The sequence below is a fragment of the Ammodytes marinus genome, assembly GCF_949987685.1.
Source record: "Ammodytes marinus genome assembly, chromosome: 5".
NCBI classification, from domain to species: Eukaryota; Metazoa; Chordata; class Actinopteri; order Uranoscopiformes; family Ammodytidae; genus Ammodytes; species Ammodytes marinus.
The window spans coordinates 33,328,939-33,354,714 of NC_137234.1; the positions used below are offsets into that span (position 1 = coordinate 33,328,939).

General features: G+C 41.1%; 1 protein-coding gene across 1 annotated transcript; it reads left to right on the forward strand.

The window, feature by feature from the left end:
- Positions 1-2,376: 2,376 nt before the first annotated feature.
- gabarapl2 (GABA(A) receptor-associated protein like 2) lies at positions 2,377-24,791 on the forward strand. The gene is made up of 4 exons (XM_080028342.1): positions 2,377-2,566; positions 7,145-7,200; positions 14,791-14,963; positions 22,278-24,791. Exons 1-4 carry the CDS (start codon positions 2,533-2,535, stop codon positions 22,390-22,392), a joined length of 378 nt encoding a protein of 125 aa, XP_079884468.1. The 5' UTR covers positions 2,377-2,532; the 3' UTR covers positions 22,393-24,791.
- Positions 24,792-25,776: the final 985 nt, after the last annotated feature.

Below are 25,776 nucleotides of genomic sequence, written 5' to 3' on the forward strand. Positions count from 1 at the left end.
TAGCCATAGGCCTATTTATAATTAGTTAATTTTTACTTTATTGCCTAGCCTACTCCACTATTTCGTTTGCTATAGGCTAATTACCCGTTTCTTCACAGAGGAATTTTACAAAACATATTTAGGTCTAGCTGCTACCAAACAAAGTTTTGCATCAGTAATAACCCTCTCACTTATTGACCTAGTTACAACACTGCTTGGACCTGGCAGTTCTTAACCTTGATTTGTAAGGGTTAAAGCTGCAGTTGATAATTTGAGCCGTTGGGATCCCAACGGCTGTTTCCCCAACGTTCTACCTGCTGTAGCTCCTCCCTCTGAATTCTCACGTTCATGTGAATTCAGTTACATTGACAGGAGACAAACACCATGTCCGATTCCGAGGTGATTAAACATTAGTAATGATAACTACATACGTACATATTGAGCATACATTTTAATCACAGACATACCATGTATGCTAGCTTAAAATCATTGTAAGTGTGCTGGTAGGCCTAACAAAAGTAGCTGTAACAGCCAGGCAAGATAGCAAACTAATTGTAACAGAGCGGAGAGGTGTGTGTGTATCTCCTATCAATGCTCCTGCTCTGACCGCAGCTGGGAAGGGCTGCTCGGGCAGTGTTGCCAACTTAGCGATTTTGTCGCTATATTTAGCTACTTTTCAGCCCCCCTGGCGACTTTTTTTTTCAAAACAGCGACAAGCGACAAATCTAACTTTTTTCTGGTGTAATTGGTGACTTTTTCGCCGAAGCAAATATCACTTTTAACGCTTCTCAACGAGCAGCGGGAGCCTCCTGGCCCGTCCCCCGTCACAGAGCACTGACAGACGGCCCGGTCCTCGCGCAGCAGCTCCTCCCAGCTGCGGTCAGAGCAGGAGATACACCTCTCAGCTCGGGGCTCCCGCTGCTCGTTGAGAAGAGATGATACTTGCTTTGGCGAAAAAAGTCACCAATAACACCAGAAAAAAAGCTAGATTTGTCGCTTGTCGCTGTTTTGAAAAAAAAAGTCGCGAGGTCGCGGTCGGAGAGGTCTTGATGTGATAGGGCAAGAAGACATGGCCGGTGTACTTTTTTTCAAGCTCTCTCCGTCTCCCTTTCAGCAGTTAACTTTTCAATATTCGTCTTTCCTCGTTTTTTTGCTGTCTTAGCGGTGTTAGTTGTTAGTATCCTGGGAATGGTAAATTGAGGGTTCGTTTGTGAAGACATTGCCACTCGCTGTCCGCCGTAGTAGCCTTGTACCAAACAGTAGGCTAGTGTCAGACTGCTAGGGTCGTGAACGCTCACGCAACTGACGCATCAACGTCGTTGCCAAGGTCCCACAGCCAATAAGAACGGAGAATCTGACCTCGCTCTGATTGGTCAAAATTAACATGAGCGGTGGCAATTTTGGGGGGCAGCACACAGAGGCAGGGGGGTGCAAAGTGATAAAAAAATATTTTCAGACCACTTCACCTACATATAGCTGAATGGCTATTATGACAGTTTTGCCAAATATTACAGTAAAAAAACTCTCAACTGCCGCTTTAAGGTTAGGGTTGGCAGGAAGTAGTCTGGTCCCTCTATGCAAAAGACAAAGTCGAAATGTTAAAACAGAAACAGAAATGTAAAGAATTGTGTCAGGGTTTCACGCAGCGTGTTTATAGGAGAGAGACACTCTCCTCTCTTTGATGAGTAAGGTGATCACTGCACTGATGACAAGATGACAAGCAAATCTGTCTGATACAGGCTCGTCAAGCAGATGATTAGAAAGGGAAGTAAAGATTAAGCAATACATATGGCCATTGGAAAAAATTCAAAAACTATGGTAAGACAAGTGGGCATCTCTAGGACAAAGTGTACTGTACTGTGTACCTCAGTAGCCTATTATCATGAAAGATCCTGGCTGACCCTGAACACAAACCCTCCCCTCTGTTCCTTTACCTGGTGCTAATAAAGTGATTCTGATCAGGGGAGCTCCATACTTCCTCCAAGGCCCATCCTATCTTCACCCCTGGGTGCCCATGACAATAAACCATAGCCTACCATCAGTGGAGTTACTTGAGGCCCTCAGGTTACCCATAGACTGCAGGCCTATAGAACCATGATCTTTATCACTACATTCAGACCTTCCTATTACATACAAATATAATATAGGCTATGCATTGGACAATGGATTATTCCGTTTATTTAGGTCCACATTGTACTGCATGATTTTATAAACAGTTTAATTTTGCATCCGAAACCCACGTCTCGGTAGTTTTCCTGCATGTGTAGGCTAGTATTTATTCAAAATAGTTTACGTGGGCTCAATATATTGGACGGACCGATTATTTCCGAGAGCACTTGAAGGCATCATCATCACCCTCTCTGTCGGACAGTGACGTCACCTCCAAGCCAGACGGACAGTTGAAGGCTTCAGAGAGCTCGGATACATTTGTTGACGTTCTGTTTTGATCGCTTTCGTGTGGATATTTTGGACATTGTGCCGACATTATCCTCTGATCTAGAAGCCCGTCTTTCCCATTCTTCCATCACGCCACAGTGCGGGGATCCAGCAAAGATGAAATGGATGTTTAAAGAGGACCATTCCCTCGGTAAACGGGTCTGGGGTCTGTTATGAAACAAGAGATGTTCTTGTCATGTCATGCATCCTCCTTTCTGTTTGCCTCCTTCCTTCCTCCTGCTTTTGGCCACATCATTGCCAGCGCAGAGAATGCATGTTTGTCTCATCAAACCTCGCATGGATAATGTTGCATGGCTCGCAACAAATGCTTAGGCGCTTTTTCTTCACGCAAGTCCAAATGACCGCTGTCAGGCCTAATTAACATTGATGCATCACACCAGCTGATGTCTCCTTGAGGCGTGTCTTTCTTTCTTTTCCATGAAGACATTTCAATCGCCAACTCTAATACAAACATCTGACAATTGAATGTAGGCCTAGCCTAACCTCGCATATAGCTTAGCCTAAATCCCCGGTAGATAACACAAGGTGGAAATGAGTTTTCAAATTGCCTAGTTAATTCTGCAAAATTAAGCACATTTTTATCAAAAGCACTTCAACTTTCCTTTTTTGTTGCATTGCTGCACACCGCTAGTGTCCACCCTCCTGGGGAGGCCTAGCCTCTTCTGCTCAACTGAGTCAGCAAGTCTTTCAAACTTACAAAATAATAAAAGCAGGACACTTCATTAAACTAAGTAGGCTAGGCCTAGTGAGTTTTACGGATGCCTAATTTAACATTCGGTAACACTTTACAATTAGGGTGCATTAATCAATTGTTTTATGCATGCTTAGTTAGCCTAATGCTTTATTTTCATTCATTAAGCATTAACTTACTGTAATTACATACAGTGGCGGCTCCTGACAATAATCTCAGGGGGGGCTATTGTTGCCATGATGGGTAAAATGACCCAAAATGAACCTAAATCAGATAGCTAATATGACAATGTCATATTGCATTAAACAGTTTGTTTTTCCTGTTCATCTGGCATAACCACTCTGGCACCATCAGACAAGCATTGTACTGTACAGTATCTTTGGACATAAAGTTAGTTAATTTCTTGAATAAAATTATTTTAGCTCTAAAATGATTTAATTATCCGGCTGTGGCCATCACAGATAACTTGTCATCTACCAGTGTGCTCCTCAGATAGGCTTCCTTTAAAAGTTAAGAGACCTGCTCTACAATTAATCACAATAATCTGATTGACTTGACAGTTGTGTTCTGATTAAACAAAAATGGATGCTGGCATAGCATATGTGCAATCATCACATTAGTTTGCGTTACTACTGTCTACCTTTCTTTATATGTCCATGCTGTCTACAGCACCGTTACTTGGTAGGCGGGTTTATGCCGCGGACGGACAGCAGCTGTCAGAGTAAACAAACAGTCTATGGATCAGTTGTTGAACGGCGCAGGCTCGTCCATATGCAGATTGATGTTTAATGTTTGTTTGACCTTTTCTGAGAGATGATGCATAGTGGTGACACCCAAAGTTATCCATGCGGTGTCTGTGCTGCCATCAGGATGGGTCAAAAGCCATTATATAGTCCATAATCATCATGCAGCGGCAGCAGAACAGAGCGTTAGCGCCTTAGCATCCTGCTGTTAGCCGTTCAAACGAGCCCCGTGAAAATCCGCGTTTATACGACCCCCTAATCCATCTTGGTAGATACTTGCTTGATGGTTATATTTTGTCTGGAAAGGACATAGTCCTTTTAATGACATGATCAAGTAGCTTGCCAGCCTAGCCTGAGTTGATATTAGTTATGTTGGTCTTGACTCTTGAATATGACCGCTTTGGGCAGCAGACCGAACATGTGACTGTATCAGTCACTGTAATTGGTTCATTGTTTACTGTACGTATGACGACAACACGTTAGGGCGAGCACCCCCGGAACCCATAGAGATTGCATTGCGAGGCCTGCAGTTTGAAAAAAAAAAGTTTTACATTGAAGTCTATGAGAGCGCTCAGGGTGATTTTCAACCAGCCCGAAATTATGGAAGTAAATGAGTGTCATCGGATTTTGAAAATAAAAAGCCATTGAATTTTAAGCACTGAATATTTATGCATTGAAATAATGTATCTGAATTTTTTGCAGCATTGAAATAATGTATCTGAATTTTTTGCAGCATTGAAATAATGTATCTGAATTTTTTGCCTCTGAATTTAACTCATTACATTTTAAACAACTAATTTTCACCTTTATTTTACAATGTTCTCAAATTCAAAATCAAATATTCAACGTTAAAAAATTCAACGTGCCAAATTCAACTGCAATATCCCATGTATGAAATTCAGAGTAAAACTTTGGGGACCCAAGGAAGAGCAATCGATCATAGATGCTAGATCGCATTCAACAAAGAGAGCAAGTGGGAATATTAGCTTGTTGCCTTGGATACCCCTGACTGATGCAGGAAGGCAAATCAGGTTTTAGCCATGTCAAATGGCAACGCAAGTAACGATGGTGCTTCGGTGAGTACAAACATCTTTCTATATATATGCTAGCCATTATATTCTTCCCTATATAGAAACATGTTTGTACTCACCCAAGCACCATTGTCACTTGCGTTGCCGTTTGACATGGCTAAAACCTGATTTGCCTTCCTGCATCAGTCAGGGGTATCCAAGGCAACAAGCTAATATTCCCACTAGCTCTCTTTGTTTGAACGCGATCTAGCATCTATGATCGATTGCTCTTCCTTGGGTCCCCAAAGTTTTACTCTGAATTTCATACATGGGATTTTGCAGTTGAATTTGGCACGTTGAATTTTTTAACGTTGAATATTTGATTTTGAATTTGAGAACATTGTAAAATAAAGGTGAAAATTAGTTGTTTAAAATGTAATTCAGAGGCAAACAATTCAGATACATTATTTCAATGCATAAATATTCAGTGCTTAAAATTCAATGGCTTTTTATTTTCAAAATCCGATGACACTCATTTACTTCCATACGAAATCGCCCCAGAGTGACGGTACAGAGCACAGAAGCTGATTGTACAATGATATTCAGACTTAGATGCAGGTAAAAACTGTATTGAAATAATAAATTATGATTATAAATACAAAAAAAAAAATATCATCATTATTATTATCCTTATTATATTTTTGTTTTTTGCTGGCATGGCTCAAGGAGAGCGTCGCCCTATCGCCCTCTATGGGCGAGCCGCCGCTGATTACATATTAATAATAACAGCATTGACGAGCAGTCGATTAATGCTTAACAAAGCATTAGTTAACTAAGAATAGTTCATGCTTAACCAAGCATTAACTAACCATTAATAACTAAGCATGCTCACCTGCGCATTAACAAACTGTTATTAGCCTTTAGCATGAACTAACAATGACTGAATGTACCCTTATTGTAAAGTGTTACTGAACAGTGAACTTTATATGTGTTCCGGAACTTGTAACTTGTTCCACTAACATGACGAGCATCATTATGGTTTCAAAAGGAACATTCATTCACCAAACGGTGAAACCATGGGTGACATATCTGTCTCCTAGCTCCTCAGCTTCTGTGTCTATTTTCTCCTCAGATAACCCTGGAATCTCCTTTTCCAGTGAGAGGCTGCTGCTGCTGGCCTTAGAGATGTTTCCTAAAGTAGGCCTCTTATCTGGGCTAATGAGAGCGTTGGACCTAAATGGATCCACTACCATCTTATCAGCCATCACCTTCCCCTCCCCTCTGTGGCCTCTGCTCAGTGCCTCACTAGGAATAGATCCCTTTACTCTCTGGATAATGAGTAGCACTTAAATGGTTAGTGTAACTTAACCCCTTCACATCTCCGTCCACATGTCCATATCCGTGGACATCACTTTTCTAGGATGCTTAGATGTAGGAGAAGCAGGACATTCAAAAGCTAGTCTAACATTACACCAACAAAAGGGACGTTGTGTTGACATTTTTTAAAGCACTTCAACAAGTTGTACTGCTGTGATGTTAAGCCAATACACTGGATAGCCGATAGGAAAATGATAACAGAAAAAACGCTGTGGTATTTTCTTCAATCTTTATTTGTTTTTTGTTAAAATAACTCAAAATATATATCCAATGTGGTTGAAAGCATCACTTTATTTATCAATATTAATTATCCGTAAGACAATTTAATGATATTTTTACTTTTGGGTGGTGTCTCCTATCAAGACACGTTGTTCATGCCAATGAACAGAAAAAAACAACCTGTCTGTACTCAGTGTGCAATGGAGAAACATCCAGTGTAAATACAAAGCCTATAGGCTCTGTAAATTGGAACCACCATAGCAACATGCCCGTTTACAGAGCCACTCGGTTTCTTTTTCAGCACACACATATAGGTATCGTGAGCAGATATTGCTGATTTTGACAAAAAGTGATTTTGACAACAAGCATTCCCCAGAATCGCTGACTTCACCTTTAGAAAAAAAAGAAAAACCATTGCTGTGATTCATTGCTCAAGCTAAACAGTTATGTCTATAAGTTTAAGGATGACTATTGAAATGAACTCAGACAATGTACAAAGCATCCTCTGTGTCTATCCAGACAGCTGGCAGCCTTAATGCTGTGCTTGACTCTCCTATGGATCACCATACTGCATTGGGCTGGGCTGTGTATAAGGCAGCATGCTCCCAAGAGGCCCCAGTCATCCTCTTAATCTCTGACTTCCTGTTTGTTTCCCTTCTCCTCCTCAGAGCACCGATGTGTGGAGTCAGCCAAAATACGCAACAAATATCCTGACAGAGTACCGGTGAGTGGAGGGGGGAGGGACTGCTTGTATGGGGCAGCTGGCTGGGTGTTAAAGCCTGGGAGTCTGGGCTATAATAGTAAAAATCAATATTTCATATCAAAGTTAGAAAGGTGTTTCAATAAGCTGTTTAAAAAAATTATGATTGAAAGTAAATGTTAACAAATATTATAAAACGTATTTTAAAAAACATATTTTTTAGTGTCTAGAACGTTTGACAGGTTTGTGTGGGCATATAGGGCTCAAGCGTGCTTAACTATCGTTTCTTAGGGAAACGGTAAGGAATCGCAATCAATTGTGGGATGAGTAGTTCCTTCACTCTCAGATAAAAATATGTACAGTCTTACTGTATAATACTCAGTGAATGGGTGCCAATTAGGGCTGGGCAATATGACGATATCATATCGTGGACGATATGAAAGTGTCTACCGGGAGAGATTTTGCCATACCGTTTATATCGCAGAGAAAAAAAGTTCATGTGGCGGGAGCATAGATGGAGCGGGAGGCAGCTGTCCCTCCGAGTCCCTACAGTTACACTGCAGTTACACCGCCGCGCCACACGGGGGCTCTGCAGCAGAGTTCTGGGCTGCAATACAGCTTCTCTACCCGCAACAGAAGAAGCCTCATCTGTTGCTCTAGCTGTCTAGCTGTCTAGCTGTCTAGCTCTATAGCTCCGGTGCGCCGTCACTTTACAGTTAACAAACCAACTCCGTGTCACGGTGGCAGAGCAGCTGGTTTTAACGGTCAAAAATGTCATCGGGCAAAGGAAACTTGCTTGCTGCTTCAGCGTGCTGTTGCCGTGACGCAGAGTTGGCTTGTTTTAAGCCGCAAACTACATGGGTTAGCTCTCGTGAGCTAGCTGGCTAATAATGACATCTTTAGCAGGGTTCTCAACCCTCACCCAATGAGAGTGAGACACACGCATTTCAGGCAATTCACACGCTCCACGCCACACCTTGCATTTCTCACGCAAATTATAACTCTGCCAAACTATTTTTTTTATATATAGCCTATAGCTTCGATAAATCCTGGCCTTCACCACCATCACCTAGTGTTGCCACCTTATTTATACTATCTATGGTTGCCACCGTCCCGTTTTTCCCGAAATTGTTCTATTTTTTCACCAGCTGTCCCGAGGAAAGAAAAATCTCTCCCGGGACACAATTTGTCCCGTTTTTTGGGGGAAAACTAATTTGATTTCCTTCGTTCAGTAGTTAAGGCCGTTTCACACGGGCCGTGGCGTTTGTTGCGCCCACTAATGCATTCTGCGAGAGCCGAGCGGGCAGAGAGAAGGCGCAGCGTTTCGTCAGGCTACACGACAAGCGTGCAGGGGCGGTCCTAACGATCTCGGGGCCCGTTTCAAGACCCTGTGTGGGGCCCCCCACATTTATTTTTTATTTTCTTCTATGAATAATGCTTGTGCATGCTCCCCGCAAAAATAAAAAAGATTGTGGAAACTAGTTGGTTCATAGACGGATTATGAGATAATAGGCCCAGACTCTTAAAGCCCCCCCGCCCCCCTCCCTATCCAGTCAGTTACATTGACTTTTCCGCAAAGATACATACGTTTACTGGCATAAACATATTAAGGGAGTCAGTGTTTCCCACAGGATTTTGGGATACTGTGGGAGATATCCTGTACCTTGTTGGGGGGTCCGGGGGCATGCCCCCCTGGAAGAAAATTGGTACAGTTTTAAAGTAAAATGCATCAATCTGAAAAATCAATCTGGAAAATTTAGATTTAAATCAAATCTTGAGCTGCAGAAGGAACATTATTTTTCTTAAACAGGCAGCACTCTTTACTCTGCAACTGTAAAAACATTTCAGAAGATTGGTCTGCAGACCCATGTTATATGATGGAGCTACTTTTTATGAACAGTATATAATTTACATGTAGAAAGTTTATTCCTGTATGTGTGTGGGGGCCTTAGAGGCCCCTCATGAAGCCCATAAGACATAGCTAATAATGCTTTTGTTTTGCACTTGCTTTTTGATTTTTCACCTACTAGTTGAGGGGCCAAGTTGGTTTTAGTGCTCCCACATTCAAATGCGGACGCCGAAAGAGTCTTCTCCATGGTTGGTCTTCACCAGCACCAGAAACAGACTAGCCCTAGAAGGAACATTGTCCTCCATTATGATGGTCTAAATGGCTGGTGTGGAGCCACAGTGCTTCAAGTGGGAGCCAGAAAACCCCTATCCTGAAGGCCTCAAAATCTGCCACTCGAAGCTACAACAGCGAGCATCAGTAATATCCAGTATCCATATTTGCTGAACTGAACTAAGAGTTTTACTGAAATAACTACCCCGAACAACTACCCTAGGCCTACACCCATCTCACTAGTCTGGCATTTGGTATTAATCCAGTTATACTTTGATCATAAAATTACTACAATAGGCTATATTTTAAATAAAACAAAGAAATTATATTGAACTGAACTTGTGTTAAAAACCATTATTATGCTTTAAATTAATAAATAAACACAATAAAATTTCGCTCGCGCGCATCACGCGCTCGCATGGAAAAATTCTGTCTCACTCTAAACAATTTCCAAAAGTTGAGAACCCTGTCTTTAGCCTACTCGGGGCTTCACCCCCGTGCTGTTATTGTTGGAGACAGCCAGCAAGGCTGGTTTTATGTAACTTTAAAACATGTCAAACTTGAAAATATTATTTGTGTTGAAGCTGGAGTTAAAGTATTACCAGACATTTGCTCATTAGTTAATTTTGACAGCTATTTTAAATGAAGATGAGCAAATACTGCAGGAAAATTCAAGTCTTTCATTATTTTGATATAGGCTACTATCAATTGGAAAATGTAGGCTCTTTGGTTGATGCTGTCATTTTTATTTTGCGCTGACTGACTAAAGCCAGACTGGTGTGGTATTTTGTATGGAAATTTAAGTTCCAAGCAAAAGATGAAAATAATCTAATGTGATTAAAGTTCAGTACGGTTATTGTAATCCATTGAATTTTAAGGAAAAATACTATATCGTGATATATATCCATATCGTGATATAAAATTACCTATATCGTGATATAAGATCTGGTCCATATCGCCCAGCCCTAGTGCCAATGATGTTCTGGGTGATTTTAATGACCTCCTCCTGTCCTGGGCTTGTAATATCTGCAGTCAGGATGCTTTCTATTGCTCCTCTGTGAAAGTTAACAAGAACTTTGCACAAGAATGTTCTCTTCTAAAGTTTCCATCAGAAATTCAGATGACACCTAGCCTGGAAATCCAGAGCCATATCTAGAACGATAGTCGAATCAATAGACCTTCCCAACTCCAATGGATTGTGTCCAGACCAAAGATAGTATATAAAATGGATGTAGCATCCGGGCTGACCTGAGTTATTTCTACTGCAGCCAATCGTCCTCCCCTATGCGCGTCGCCATCTTGTCAGATTTAGACTCCGCCTCATTTCCTCGTACCAAAAAAGGGCATTGATGTAACGTTGGGGGGAGGGAGATACGCCCATCTAGCTGATGTATGAATAATTAGGGGCAAAGTGAGGGCCAGCAGGCGGCTAGCTGTCACTCAAGAGTCTGCGCCCCTAATTATTCATACATTTTAATCTCCAATAGAATAAAATGTTCGCCTGGTACAAAAAATTCACCCCCAGTGTTGTCATGTAGCTATGACATAAAGATACAGAAAATAATCGTTTTTTTGTACAAGGCCTTAAATAGGTTAACAATCATGTGAAAACGGCCTATTTAACATGGGGTTCAATGAGTGGCCACTCTGCGAACTGCATTTTTTTTGTCACTTCCGCATTGGATGTGGTTGGGGCAAGCGACAGGTCTGGATTTCCAGGCTAGATGAGACCACCAATCTGACTGACGTTTTTTTGAGAAAGTCCAATAGGCCTATCTGCTTGAGTGTGGTACCACATGCTCACATTTAGACTCATTTTACTATTTTTATTATCATGGGGGTGTAGTGTTAAATTCAGAGCTGAAATCAACAAACAGCCTTCTGCTGTAGGGGCTATTTTGTAGGGTGTGTGGAAGACAGTGGAGATGGCATCCTCTGTGGATCTGTTGACTCTGAAGGCAACTGGTCATGTGCTGGAGAACCAGTTTCACAAAGCAGCACCCTACCGTGACAGAGATATGTTCAATTAAAAAGGCTTTTTCTCTAATCCACTGTGGATACTGACAGAGGTTGGTCGTAGGGGAAGTAAACCTGGCACATTGTTTGTTTGTAACCTTTATTTAACCTCGAAAGATCAATTGAGGGGTGACCCTCTTTTACAATGACGTCGAGTACAGATACACAATATACAATGAGAATACATAACAAGTTTACACACACACACACACACACACACACACACACAGACAACAACAATTTAAAACATTCAGATCAATTGAATGAAATAAATAATAGCCTAATTAAAACAGTTACAAGTGTGGAGGGGTTGATTCAAAATAATACTTTTAAATTGGTTAACAGATATGAGTGTATTTATTTTAATTGTATGTTGTAGGCTGTTCCAGGAGTCAGGGGCACTATAGCTAAAAGCGGTTTTACCAAGCTCAGACCGGGCATAGGGGACATATAACATGATCATGTCAGTTGAGCGGGTTTGATAAAGCCCATCTGAAATAAGCAGCATTTCTGTCAGATAGAGTGGTAGCTTTCCAGTCAGAGCTTTATATATAAAAATATGCCAATGTGCATCACGTCTCTCCTTAAAGGCCTACTTCACCGGTTTGAATATGAAGGTGTATTGAATTCTGAGATCCTATGTAGTATAAATGTGCGAAAAAAATTGAAATCGGTTCATCCTAGCCTGAGAAAAGGCCTTCTCGTGACATCACAGAAAGAGAAATATAGGGTTAAAAAAAAAAAACTTACTTTGTAAATATTACTGTGATGTCTTTTACTGTGACATCACAGTAATATTTACAAGTACGTTTTTTTTAACCCTATATTTCTCTTTCTGTGATGTCACGAGAAGGAGAAATATAGGGTTAAAAAAACACTCTTTCTGCCTTTTCTCAGGCTAGGATGAACCGATTTTAATTTTTTTTGCACATTTATACTACATAGGATCTCAGAATTCAATTCACCTTCATATTCAAACCGGTGAAGTAGGCCTTTAAGGGAGGACCACCCAACCTTTTCATATAAAACACAATGGTGTGTATCATAAGCATCTCCTGTAATGAATCTCAAAGCAGAGTGAAATACAGAGTCAAGGAGTTTAAGGCATGAACGAGATGCATGCCGATAAACCACATCACCGTAATCAAGGACAGACATAAAAACTGCCTCAATAATCCTTTTCCTACTAAACAACGGGAAGGTAGCTTTATTCCTATAAAAATATCCAATCTTTTGTCGCAGACGACAGACAAGATTTTTTATGTGAAATGTAAAAGAGAGTTTTTCATCTAGCCAGATACCAAGGTACTTATATTCAGAGACTCTCTCGATCAAAGAACCGTTCACAGCATAGATGCATGCACTATTGTCTAAATCTCTAGCCCTAGAGAACAACATGAATTTAGTTTTAGTCTGGTTAAGGACAAGTTTAAGTGAAATAAGAGCATTCTGAAGAGCATTAAAGGACAGTTGCAGGTTCTCAATAGCTGACTTTGCAGAGTCAGCAACACAATACAAGATGGTGTCATCAGCATATAAATGGATTTGACAACCACTGACAAGAGACACAATATCATTGATGTAGATGGTGAATAGTACCGGACCTAAAATTGAACCTTGTGGAACACCTTTGGTTATGGGTAAGAAACCAGATTGGATATTACCTAGCTTCACACATTGAGATCGGTCAGAAAGGTAATTACTGAACCAGCTAAACGCATTTTCACTAATACCAATGTTAGCCAATTTATCTAATAGTAAAGAATGGTCTACTGTATCAAAGGCTTTACTGAGATCAATAAAGAGGGCAGCACAGTGTTTACTATTATCTAAGGCAGAGACAATATTGTTAGTAACCAGAGTGATGGCAGAGATAGTGCTATGGTTAGTTCTAAAACCAGATTGGTGAACAGATAAAATAGTGTGACTTGAGAGAAATGTTTTCAATTGGTAATTAATAAGGGATTCCAGCGTTTTTGACAGACATGACAGTCTGGATATTGGCCTATAGTTATTAGGGTCAGTTTTTTCTCCCGCTTTATACAAAGGAAGGACACAAGCTGATTTCCAGATCCTTGGAATAACGCAGGAAGATATAGAAAGGTTAAAAATGTGGGTAATACACTCTGCAATTACAGGGGCTGAGAGTTGGAGAAAGAATGGGTCTAGGTTGTCTTCTCCAGTGGATTTCTTGGGGTCAATGCTTAAGAGAGCATCAAGAACCATACTGGAGGACACAGGAATAATAGAAAACTGAGGAACATCATTGGTGGTAGGCATATGAACCTGTTCAAGGGGTAGCTGGTTGTCTGCTAGAGAAGATCTAGAGTTGTCCTCTTTGAAGATATGGCCAGCAACATTAAAATGTCTATTAAAACCAGCGCAGATCTCGGTTTGATCGGTAATAAAACTATCATCAAATTTAACCTGAATTGGAATAGAAGCTGATGTAGCAGAGCTATTTTTGTTGGTTTTAACCACCTTCCAGAATTTTGCTGGGTTAGAATAGGTGTCTGTGATCAATTTTAAATAGTAGTCAGATACATTCTTCCTCACTAAGGATGTACATTTATTTCTTAAGGCTCTGAATGCAGTCCAATGTGAGGCGTTATTAGTACGTCTAGCAAGAGACCAGGCTTTGTTTCTAGTTCGGAGAAGAGATGTAAGTTCTGGACTAACCCAAGGACTGGATCTATCCTTAACTCTATACTTCTTAAAGGGGGCATGTGTATTTAAAATAGATAGAAAGGTGGAAATGAAAAAGTCTAAAGCTAGTTCGACATCAGGAATATGTGGTCTCATGTCTTTGGTGTTGAGATCCCTCTCCAGTCTCTGTCTCTTTACTGCCAGCTTTAAGTCTGGCTCTGTATGGCCCTAATGGTTTGATCGTCTGTGTTATTACCCCATCAACACACTTGCTGATGTATCTCAGGATTGATGGCCACGTGCCAGTATGTGCACTCACAACAGTCCGGCAGAGCCTCATACTGTACGTCCATACTTTTAACAAGTTTTCTCTTCTTCTAATCATAGAAGTGAGTAAGTTGGCAGCAGCAGCAGGGAGGTATGGTGTGATTGTCCAAAGTAGGGGCAGGGGGTGAAAGGTATGTAGCTGCCAGGAATGTTTGTGTTAACATGGTTAAAATAACTCGATCCAGGAGGTGGGTTTGTAGTGTAGTGGTTAGAGTGCCCCCCTCCTACCATAGAGTCTCAGTCCTCTTCACAGTAAACCCGGGTTAGAATCCCACCAGGATCGTTCTCTGCATGTCGTTCATCTCTGTCTCTCCAAAACGATCTCAATAGCAAAATTGCCAAAAAAAAAGAATAATCGCTCGATCCAGCTTTACTTTCCAATAAGCAGTGAAATCCAAAGTAAACAACAAACTAACATTCCCAAAACTGTGGATGTACAGGCCATGTCATAACCGTACAGTGTTGAAAGCTGTGTCAGGGTGTGTTCTGTCCTGGTCTTTCTCCAGGTGATCGTGGAGAAGGTGTCTGGCTCTCAGATAGTGGACATTGATAAGAGGAAGTACCTGGTGCCCTCTGACATCACCGTGGCTCAGTTCATGTGGATCATCAGGAAACGCATCCAGCTGCCTTCAGAGAAAGCCATCTTCCTCTTTGTGGACAAAACTGTCCCCCAATCCAGGTCAGTTCTAGCCTGGCTCTGCCCGCCCACCCACTTCTGCCCAAATTTAATTTTCCCTTCAGTAGTCAGTCTGGGGATGGGGCGTACGCGTATTAGTGGGATTTTGCTCAAACAAATTTCTGAGTGTCCAATCAGCGAACAGAGGAAGTGGCTGAGAACGATGACGTCGAAGTCGCGCTCCAGTTTCAGTTGAATGCTGCGTTCCTTTACACTCGGAACTCGGAAATTTCCGACTTGGTAGTTCCGAGTTCTGACCTGTCTGTGTTCCAGTGCATCTGCTCGGGAAAGTATGGACGCCTACAACCTTTCTCATCCAAATAACTAAACGTGAGGCTCTAGCAAGTTACCGTTGCCAGGTACCGGTAGATCCATAGACTACAATATGTAGTGAAGTCGGACATTTCCGAGTTCCCTGAACGCACCATCAGAAGCCGGCTCACGACCAAACGTTATGCGATTGGTTGGCTAATCCAGAGTGGCACTGAGCAGATCCAATAGTTTTAAACTTTAACAGACACCCGCCTCCAAGTGAGTGAACGTTTGCCAATTACAGCACTTCCAGACCTTCTGTACAAATGAAATGAAGTACGATGGTCTGGTAGCACCAGGCTAGGTCAGTTCAGTAACTTTAGTCAATTGGCTACATTGAAATGTTTTCTCTTTCGTATATCCCCTCTCAAGTTACCGCACTTCAGAGGGGGGTCTTCACACAGGGTCAGCCATAGAACAGCTTTGAATAAGATTGAATTAAAAATTAGTTATATTATGGGGGAAACAACAGGAAAATCTCTTATATATAAATCTTCCTATAGGCCTATGAGGTGCCAAAAGTAGCCAGTCTCCTAGCAACCGTGGCCCCCAGGTGTCAGTCAAGCACTGCCATAGGACACGCCCACACAGGCCTGAAGCACATCTAGACAAACAAAGAGAGCGTAAGGTATCGGGAGACTCATTTTAGTTTTGATTTTCCTGAGCCGAATTCAAATTTCACTTCAATCAGATAATCTCTTTAGGAGCCAGGCCCGGTTGCAGAACATAATGACTCGGGGTGCATCTGAGATTAGAAGGGGTGCAAAAAAAAAATTAATTATGAAATTTGAGAAATATTTCAATGTATACTTTCTAAACTTCACTATACCTACTATGTTTGTTTAACATCGTAACCTCCCACTTTGTCTAATACTGGATTTTTATTTTGCGATTTTGAAAAGCTCTGAAAAAGTGTTGTTAATTCGCTCACCCGCTTGCTGACACACGGAGCCGGTGAGCGAGTGGGCGAGCGAGAGAGAAAGCGAGAGCGAGAGAGAAAGCAAAAGAGAAACAGTAACGTCACCTTAGCAAAAACTACAGCAAGAACTGGTAGGCTTTCTTACAGCAATTACATATATCTTTTTAAAGTATATTTATAAAAATGCCTCCAATTGAGGGTGCAAACATTTCAATTGAGGGTGCAATGCATGTTTATGCACCCCCGTAGAACCGGGCCTGTTAGGAGCTGAGGAGTGTTTACATCACATGGCACACTGCTACTATACTGTACATTCCTGTAGCCTCCCAAACCACATCACAACCAGACCAAAATCTCATTTGCGACTTTCAACACGTACACCCAGCTAAGACTGCAATGAATCTCTCCCTTCATGACGGTTTCAATACTCAGATTTTGGGTTGTTTCCACCCCATTTACATCAATGAGGATATGAGGACCAAATAATATATCACAATTAACTCCAACAGCACCACACACTACATCGTTTCAGAATTATGCTTTGGTTAAGCCAGTTATGCTAATTATACTATAGGTCACCCTATTGCACAACGTTCTGCTCCCAAAAAGTGCTATAAGTTCAATTCAAACTAAGCCGGCTTCACAAATTTGATATGCATAATATTTAGCTTTTAATTTCAGTTGAATTTAATTTTTTTGTCATTGCATATAGGGCTGTGGATCTTTTGGAATTTCGATTAGATAGGAATCACAATTTTTACATGAATGGATTTCTATCACCACCCATAACATATTCAGTGTGTAACTTTGTTGTTGCCTGCTCATATGATATTGATTACTAAAGAAGACCATTGTATCCATGTCAACTGATTGTTTTGTAGAATCCTGTTAGTGAGTAACAATTGTGTGAGTAAAAGGTTTTTATTGTCATTATTTTTGTGTACTTGCGTGAAATAAAGTATTGGTATGTTAGACAGAAATGTGACACTTTTTAAACGTTTTGTTTAAAAACTTTATTTTCTAGAAATGATTATGAAAAGATCCCTTTTCTTCACTTGAGCCCCTGCCACCCAAACTGTCTGTGCACGTCGGGTCCCTGAATTCCCGATTCTGGAGAATGTTTGTTGAAAAAATAACTTTGTGAAAATCAGTGAATATCCCCTGGCAACCTGCTACCTGTCCGTACAAAGTGGGCCCCCTTTGATTACATACCAATTTACAGAGTCTAGGCTGTGTATCAACATCAGCTTTGTTTTAAGAGCACACAGTACGGACAGGTAGCAGATTTAAAAAAAAATGCGTATAGTGTTTGGTTCTGGACACAAAAGAGTCAAATGATTAGCTAATATAAGAGCCCCTGGATCAGCTGCAGCATGGCCCACTGTGATTGAGAGAGGAGCCAGGCTTCTGATCCGTGAACAGTGTGATGATAGGTTTCTTAAAGGGATAGTTCAGCATTTTTTAAGTCGGACTGTAGGAGGTAAATATGCAAAGTAAGGACCAGATCCACTAAGAATGGATTGTGCATGCATTATTTGTGTCGAAAATAGTGCCCGCAATCTGCCCCAATTTAGCACCGTATCCACAAAGGAATTTGCACTGAGTATATGCCGGCGCTAACACGCCCACAATGTGTGTCAGTTGGGCGCAGTTTGCCCTTGTTTTGCTATGAAGGAAATCTTGTTCGGTGCATGTGGAAGTCAGGCGGAGGGGCGGGGGGCAGTAACAGGTCTCTGCCCAGGGGGAACCCAACCCACGCCCACTGAAACAGCACCGTGCACTTTTTTTCCATACAGACAAAAAGACGGAATAAGTAGACACATACAATACACACACAACCCCCACCCTCCACCCCCCTCCCCCCTCCCTCACATAAACAGACAAGAAATACAAAAACAAAATTAAATAAGCAAATAAGACAAAATTATTAAGAAAATAAGCTATAAATACACACAAAAAAACAAAACTGGGGTAAACCTCTCACGTCCACTGCAGGTGGCGACAAGGGAGCTGATCAAATGAAGCAAAGTGACCATTTATATAAAGTTCCTCTACTGTTACTATTCCCTTCCGGCTCCAATCTCTGAATGCTGAATCTGTGAACGATGGGGGGGAAGGCATGATTATGCCAGATTGGGGCATGTATGGTCGTGTTCGATAGTTCACAGGCCTTCCTAATTTGGTTCCAAATTCTCTGACCGTTGGACAGGATAAAGTGGTCTCCTCTAAAGGAGGCAGGCGGTCTGGGAGAAGAGAAAAGGAGGGCAGTAAGAGAAGTTTTTGGGGTTTTTTCAATGGCCAACCAGGGGGGCAGATCAGGTCTAACGTCTTGTGTTCTAATGTAAATTGCCAATACATCATGACTCTAGCATTGGCAGCCCAGTAATAATGTAAAAAACATGGTAACCCCAGTCCGCCATGCTCCCTGGATTTCTGCAGTTTGGTCGATATGAGGACGGATTAGTTTCATCCCTGTCTTGTTTTAACAAGAGAGAAATGTTTGCGTTATACAGTGTTGATGGGAGCCTATTCGCTTCGGTTGAGTGGGAGAACATTCTATGCAAGATCGGGGTTACTTGGTCAGCAAACTTCTTATAAAATTCAACTACGAAGCCATCTGGCCCAGGGCTCTTGCCGTTATGCAGCGATTTGATAGCGTCTGTGATTTCTGCAGGGGACAGTTCAGAGTTTAAGGCCTCGCGGGAGGCGCCGTCTAGCTTTGGTATGTCTAGCTTTTTTAACCATGCGTCGATATCACCATTAGCTTTGGATTTATACAGCTCCTGATAATACTCCTTAAAGCGTTTATTTATCTGTTTCGGGTCAGTTAAAGCCACACCTCTGCTGTATTTTATTGTATGTACGGATCTGCTGGCTTGTTGCCCTCTGAGCTGGCGGGCCAGCAAAGTTTGTGGTTTATCCCCTAATTCAAAATAATGTTGCTTAAGTCTGAGAAGCTGATCACTCACTTGACTCGTTAAAATAGTGTTATACTCGTATTTAAGACTAAAGGCCTTTGCACACCGGGCGCGACGCGAATAAACGCAAGGTAAAAGCGAATTTTTTGAAATGTGAATTTTGTCGCGTCTCACTTTAGAAGCGACGTCCCAGAAAAATCGAACTCAGTTCGAAAAAATTAAAAACGCAAATTCGCGATGCGAAATGACGGCGCTGGTGTGGAAGCTTGTATTGACTCTGTATACGTTCGTTAATTAACGGATTAATCGCACGAATAAAACGCGCCCGGTGTGCAAAGGCCTTAAGAATATTTTGCAGAGTTTGGGTGTTATTTGTGCCTCTGTATAATGTCTCCAGCGAGGTGAGCTCCAAGTCAATATCCTTTAAACGTCTTACTCTAGATTTCTTTAAAGACCCTTCATATGAAATGGTATAACCTCTCATGACCACTTTAAAAGTTTCCCACAAGGTGGAGTCAGAGACATCCGAGGTATCGTTGGTCTCTAAATATTCAGTGATTTTTCCCGACATGTCAGGGTTCGACATAACGGATAGCCCGATGGCCCGGGGCCAGTAAAATCATATGCAGGGCAAGTTGATTGGCCAGTCACTGTCCCGCCCGGGCCAGTGACTGGCCAATCACAGTTCAGTATCTTTTTGTAGACTACATCATGGTTCATTGAAATGCGCGTTGAGAGTCGGAATGAAAGCAGTGTTTATTTAAGACTCAATATAATAAACCTAATATAAAATATATTTTTTAATGAAAGGCCAGTGGACAACCGATGCGTGGGCGTTTTGACAGGCGGAGCAACAAGCGGGTGCACTCTCGCTCCGTTGGCAGAGCTGCCTACCGTCCGCCTGCGAGTCGACAAATTAATCGACTTGCTTTGCCCCCTTTCTTTCTTCCCACAGCAGAGGTTGAGGTGCAGAAAATGATAACTGCGCTTTTCCTTTATCTGCCGCCGTAATGTTACAGTATTTGCATCCAAGCCCCAATGGTAATACAAATGAGAGGCGTTATTTAAACGCTGTGAATGCGTCTCCGGTGATTGTGTCGGTTGTAGATAGAAACGAACGGAGGGACTCCGCTCACTGTACAGTTCCTATAGTCGCGCAGTTTGGCACTGTGTTTTCAGGCTCGAGACATTCAATCAGATCGCGGAAGTCTTTCCCATTGAAATCGCTAACGGGGAGAATATCCCCGGTTATTATTTTAGCCACAAACCACAGTTCATCTGCGCGGCGGCTCACTCACTGGCGAGATCTCACGGTGAAACGCTGCTGTGATCGGACGAAGGCATTGTGTGTTTCTAAGGTGATTTAACGTCATAGTCTTAGACGAGCGTTTAACTTATGCTGCATATTTTGCACTGCATTGTTTTTTATCAATAGTTTGAAAAAATGGTCCCACACCGGACTCTTATGTGAAGCTGACACTTCATGGAGAAGTGACACTCCTGCAGCGCGCTCACGACCAGACGTGAACTCACATACACGGTGAAATCTCCCATTAAAAAAACGGCATAACCCACTGATTTTCGGATTTCTATTCTATTTTTAAAGTCAATTTGAGCGCAAGTGGAAAACCGGTCATTCGGTCGACACATTCACATCCCTAATGCATATAGAGAGAGTAATAAAAACAGCCTACCACACCACAAAGAATGATCAGACCTTCATCTCTTATTTTTTTTTATGTTTGAACATGACTTCTGCAGGTGAACTATTCATTAAACGGCCCAAATTCAAGAATAAAAACAACCATCAAACTACTGGACTTTAAAATACTGGCCGACTCTTTCAACATACTTTCAGTTGTAGGCTTCTAATTCAATATGTCGGCCTGGTTTTATATTATGTGTATGAGCAATATCAACATTTCATATAATTAACTAAAAGAAAAATAACCAAATCTAAAGGGAATATCTATACTGTTACAGTATAGATATTCCCTATACTGTTACAGTATAGATATTCCCTTTAGATCTGGTTATCTTTCTTTATTTTTCTAATACCGGTATTGTAATTATTGACACTAAATTATGAAGAAAAGAAAAGTGTGTGCAGGGCCAGTGAAAATATACAAGGGGCCAGTAAAACTCGGATCCACTGGCCCAGCGGGCCAGTAGGAAAAAAAAGTTATGTTGAACCCTGTATGTATTTACAAAAATTTCTGTCGTTGAGCAGAGAAGGGCGTAGCCGCCAATTAGCTCGTTGTTTGGATCTCCCAAAGTCAAGAATAATGGCCGCTGGGGTATGATCCGAGATCAGGATGTTGTGATATTTGGTGTCTATTACGCTGGGTATGAGTCTTGAGTCTAATAAAAAATAATCAATACGAGAATATGAATTGTGCATTTTGGAAAAAAAGGAGTTACTTTTCTTAATAATAATTTCCACACCGCGGGCTTTGCTTGAAAATGTGGATTGAAATATCTGGTCCGCCCATCTTCAGCGCAGCCGGTTCCGCTCTGATGGTCTAATGTGAGTTTCTTGGAGGAACACAATATCAGCAGATAGAGATTTAAGATGGGAGAAAACCTTGGCTTGTTTAATTGGATGGCCCATGCTTCGCACGTTCCAGCTCACCATGGTAACCCTGCTTGTATCATCACCCCCGGGTATCATACAAAGTTATACGCCATAATACACACGCAGTGACACAGTAGTTTGCCCCAAACAAAAAAACAGTTAGACCCCTAATATAAAATTAAAAAATTAAAAAACACATACAGCCCTCAAACATGCCCTCCCAACATGCCCTGGATTGCATCGTCTTAAACGTCCGTGCTTCTGCTGTCCTACATGTTTTGTCCCAGTAGCTTTAAGCATTGTAAACCCATTTGACATTTCTGACAGTCAGCACACAAAGTAACCACGATCGGAGGCTTCAGTCTACACAAACCTATATTGGAGATGTAAATATAATTGACTGTGCTTCACAGAGTGCTGTGTGTGTGTGTGTGTGTGTGTGTGTGTGTGTGTGTGTGTGTGTGTGTGTGTGTGTGTGTGTGTGTGTGTGTGTGTGTGTGTGTGTGTGTGTGTGCGCTTATGTGTGTGTGTGTGTGTGTGTGTGTGTGTGTGTGTGTGTCTCATACAAGTGTGCTTTCTGCTGTGTGTTGCAGTCTGACTATGGGCCAGCTGTATGACAAGGAGAAGGATGAGGACGGCTTCCTATACGTGGCCTACAGCGGAGAGAACACCTTTGGGTCCAAGGCCTTTTTTACAACAAGGGGTTAATGCTGCACTGCATATCAATGTGCACCCCCCCCCCCCCCCCCCGAACACACACACACACACACAAACTCTCTCTCTCACACACACACACACACACAACACCACACCACACACACCACATAGACAAACACTGATACAGTAGGGTCCAAAATATAATCAGACATTGGCCTTGTAATGCACCTACACACTTGGCATATTCATTTTTGATACAAGAAAATACACGCTCATGTTGACATCTATAGTTGTTCTAATTTTCATTGTCAAGTCATTGGTGTCAAGTATGTGTTTTGTTTTTGTGTGTTTTTTGCCATGATTACTGTTTAATGGTCAGGTGTAGAGAGAAATATCTTTAACACTGCTGTGACACTAAGAGTAACAATCTCTGCACATTATAAGCATGTCAGATATTATTAGTTTTTTCATGTATCAACATCAGTATTAGATTAAAAAAAAACTGCTTTAGGCTCTGACACACACACACACACACACACACACACACACACACACACACACACACACACACCATTACCCAATCATGCTACATGTCCTCTCAGTCTTTGTTGTCATGGAATAATCACCTGACTAGATTTATTAGCCACGTTATGGATGTATTTGTACGGCTCATCATCTTGGTGTATATATATAGGTATGTAAGAGAATTGCACCAGTGCTGTGCAGTGTGCCTGAGTGCTTCCTAGCCTGGCTCTGTTAAGTATGAATGGCTGAATAGATGCCAACAGCAAGTCACGGTCCTCTGCTAAAGAAGTGTAAAACTTTACTTGAAGTTTATTGGGTTCATTTGAGAAATCATTGTGCTATTTTTTACAACCATCTTAAAAAAATGACAACCACTTTGTAGGGTTGTGTATTGGCTATAACTTCACGATACGATACACATCACAATTATAAATCACCACAAATTGCAATACAGTGCATATGCGATATTCCACACAGGTCACTGAAAATGTAGAAACAGAGTTGAAAAACAAGTAGCTGTGTTGGATCTGGTTGGTATTCATTCATCACAATGCATTTTGTTGATAATCCAGTGGCCAAATTGATTCCTAATCATTTGGTTCAAAACTTTAATTCAAAACCCGGCAATTGAGGGCAAATAGCCATACCTTTACATCTACAGGAGCGGAGGTTGTAGTTCACAACCCATTGAAACGTGAATTTGTTTTAATCAAAATATAGATTTTTGAAGCTGACAATAAAAAAAAGAAAAAAAAAGTATTGATATTTTAGCACAGCCCTACCACTTAGCAGGAAAACCTCCTCAGTCCCTCTTCTTATATCATCAATCTGTTACCGTTGGTCCAAGAGATGCTCTGTGCTGCACTTTACCCATCCTCCCTCTCAACCTGTTTTGTCGAATTAGTGGTTACTACACTTCCCAGAATGCCTTTCAACAACAACCTCAGATTTTTTGTTTTAGTCTAAAGCAGGTGAAACACATATTGATGAATAGAAACTCATAGTGAAATAAACTACAAGCGAGCTTCCTCTGCTTTGCCAAGTCAAAAGGTCTGCAGTGCTTTATTTAAAGCTCGTATTTGTAGATCTCCATTCTAAACTGACTTCTGATGTTTTGGACATGTGATAAAAAAGAAAAAGAAATGTAGAATCTATTGCACTTCTGCTGATGTGTATACTGTGGTGCATGATTTAATAGTCTCCAGTTATAAGATTGGAACCATAAAGTATTTACCATGAACTGGGTGTAAGCCAAACGTTTGTCCCTTTCTTTGCAGTTCTTTAACTAAAGCATTGTGGAAAATGCAAGTAATCACTGCAGCAAAAGTACAGTAGTAAGCAGTTGCTTTTATAAATCAGTGTGTGTGTAGCATTGCTCTGCTCAAGGACACACTTTCCTTTCTCACCAAAACAACTGTTTCCTCCCCTCTGTGAACACAAAGATGGTCTTTAGCTTTCTGCTCCACATACTATGTGCAGCTTGTGGAACTGATCCCAGTTCAGTCCAGGGCGACTGCTAACACACTGTGAGCCATTGGCACGTTACAAACAGGTACAGGATGATAACATCAGGAACATTATTAGGACATGATGATGTGGTTGCTGCTGCACAAAAAGTTGATCGTCAACAGATCAAGAAACTGACAGACTCCATGAATGGAAGGCTTTTGACAGTTATTGAAAAGAAGGTTTCTATATTGGTCACTGATTTTTTTCTGACATGTCGGAAATTTTTATTTGTAAATTTTGAGTTGTTTTATTATTCTCACTTTAACAGATGAAAATAAACAAGTGAGATGGGAAAATTTTAGTTTTTTTATTTAGTTGCAGAATAATTCTGCACACTAATAGTTGCCTAATAATAGCAAAACATATATATATTCTCGTAAGAAAGACAAAACCTCACTTTTACTTTCGTAAACATTCAGGTTTAGGTTCTTTAACATTTTGGATTGACCGAGAGCACTGTAGTTGTTCAATAATAAAATGAATCCTCAAAAATACAACTTGCCTAAAATTTTTGCACAGTGTATATATATACCAGGGTATGCAGAATACCATCTCTGAACGCAAAACACGACCAATCTTGAAGCAGATGGGCTACAGCAACTGAAGACCCCACTGGGTGCCACTCCTGTCAGCTAAAAACAGGAAAATGAGGCTACAATTCTCACAGGATCACCAATATTGGACAATAGAAGATTAAAAAATCATGCCTGGTCTCGATTTCAGTTGCGACATTCAGATGGCGGGTTCAGAATTTGGCGTAAACAACATGAAAGTATGGATCCATCCTGCCATGCACAATCAACTACGCCATGTTCAAATTCACCTAAACCCCCTTTCTTCCCCATTCTGATGCTCAGTTTGACTTCACTACATTGTCTTGACCACGTCTAAATGCATAGATGCATTAAATTGCTGCTATGTGATTGCTGCTATATATAACCAATATATATATATATTGGTTATATATAGTGGGAACATGAGAACATTCTCTCTTTTCAATCAGATTGGATCTTTTCTGAAGCTTCTGCATTTTGGCTGCAGCTGGAGACATGTGGTGTACTCACACCTTTTCTTTGACCCGTTAAAGTATTGTATTATTTGTGCAACGAAAAAGCCCATTCAGGCTTATAAGCATGTGTAATATATGGACGGAATGCATCTGATATTCAGTATTGCTTCATATTTCATCAGTGTTGTATAATTGTTAAATATATATCTTCAAGACATAGAGGGATTTTAGATATTTCAATAAGGTGAGGTAGCTGGAAGACCTGACAAATAAAAAATGAATGTAAAAATGAGTCGTACTGTGTTGGAATGGAAGGAATTAAATATAATGAATATGTGGATACACTTATGCTTCAGAAAAATACAGTGCACTTTGATATAATTTTTTTTTTG

What these genes read in the sequence shown, in the direction of transcription:
- gabarapl2 (XM_080028342.1), top strand. Translation starts at nt 2,533, where the DNA reads ATGAAATGGATGTTTAAAGAGGACCATTCCCTCG. An exon ending in TAAAGAGGACCATTCCCTCG is followed by an intron (nt 2,567 to 7,144) that starts GTAAACGGGTCT and finishes TCTCCTCCTCAG; the next exon opens with AGCACCGATGTGTGGAGTCA. An exon ending in AATATCCTGACAGAGTACCG is followed by an intron (nt 7,201 to 14,790) that starts GTGAGTGGAGGG and finishes GTCTTTCTCCAG; the next exon opens with GTGATCGTGGAGAAGGTGTC.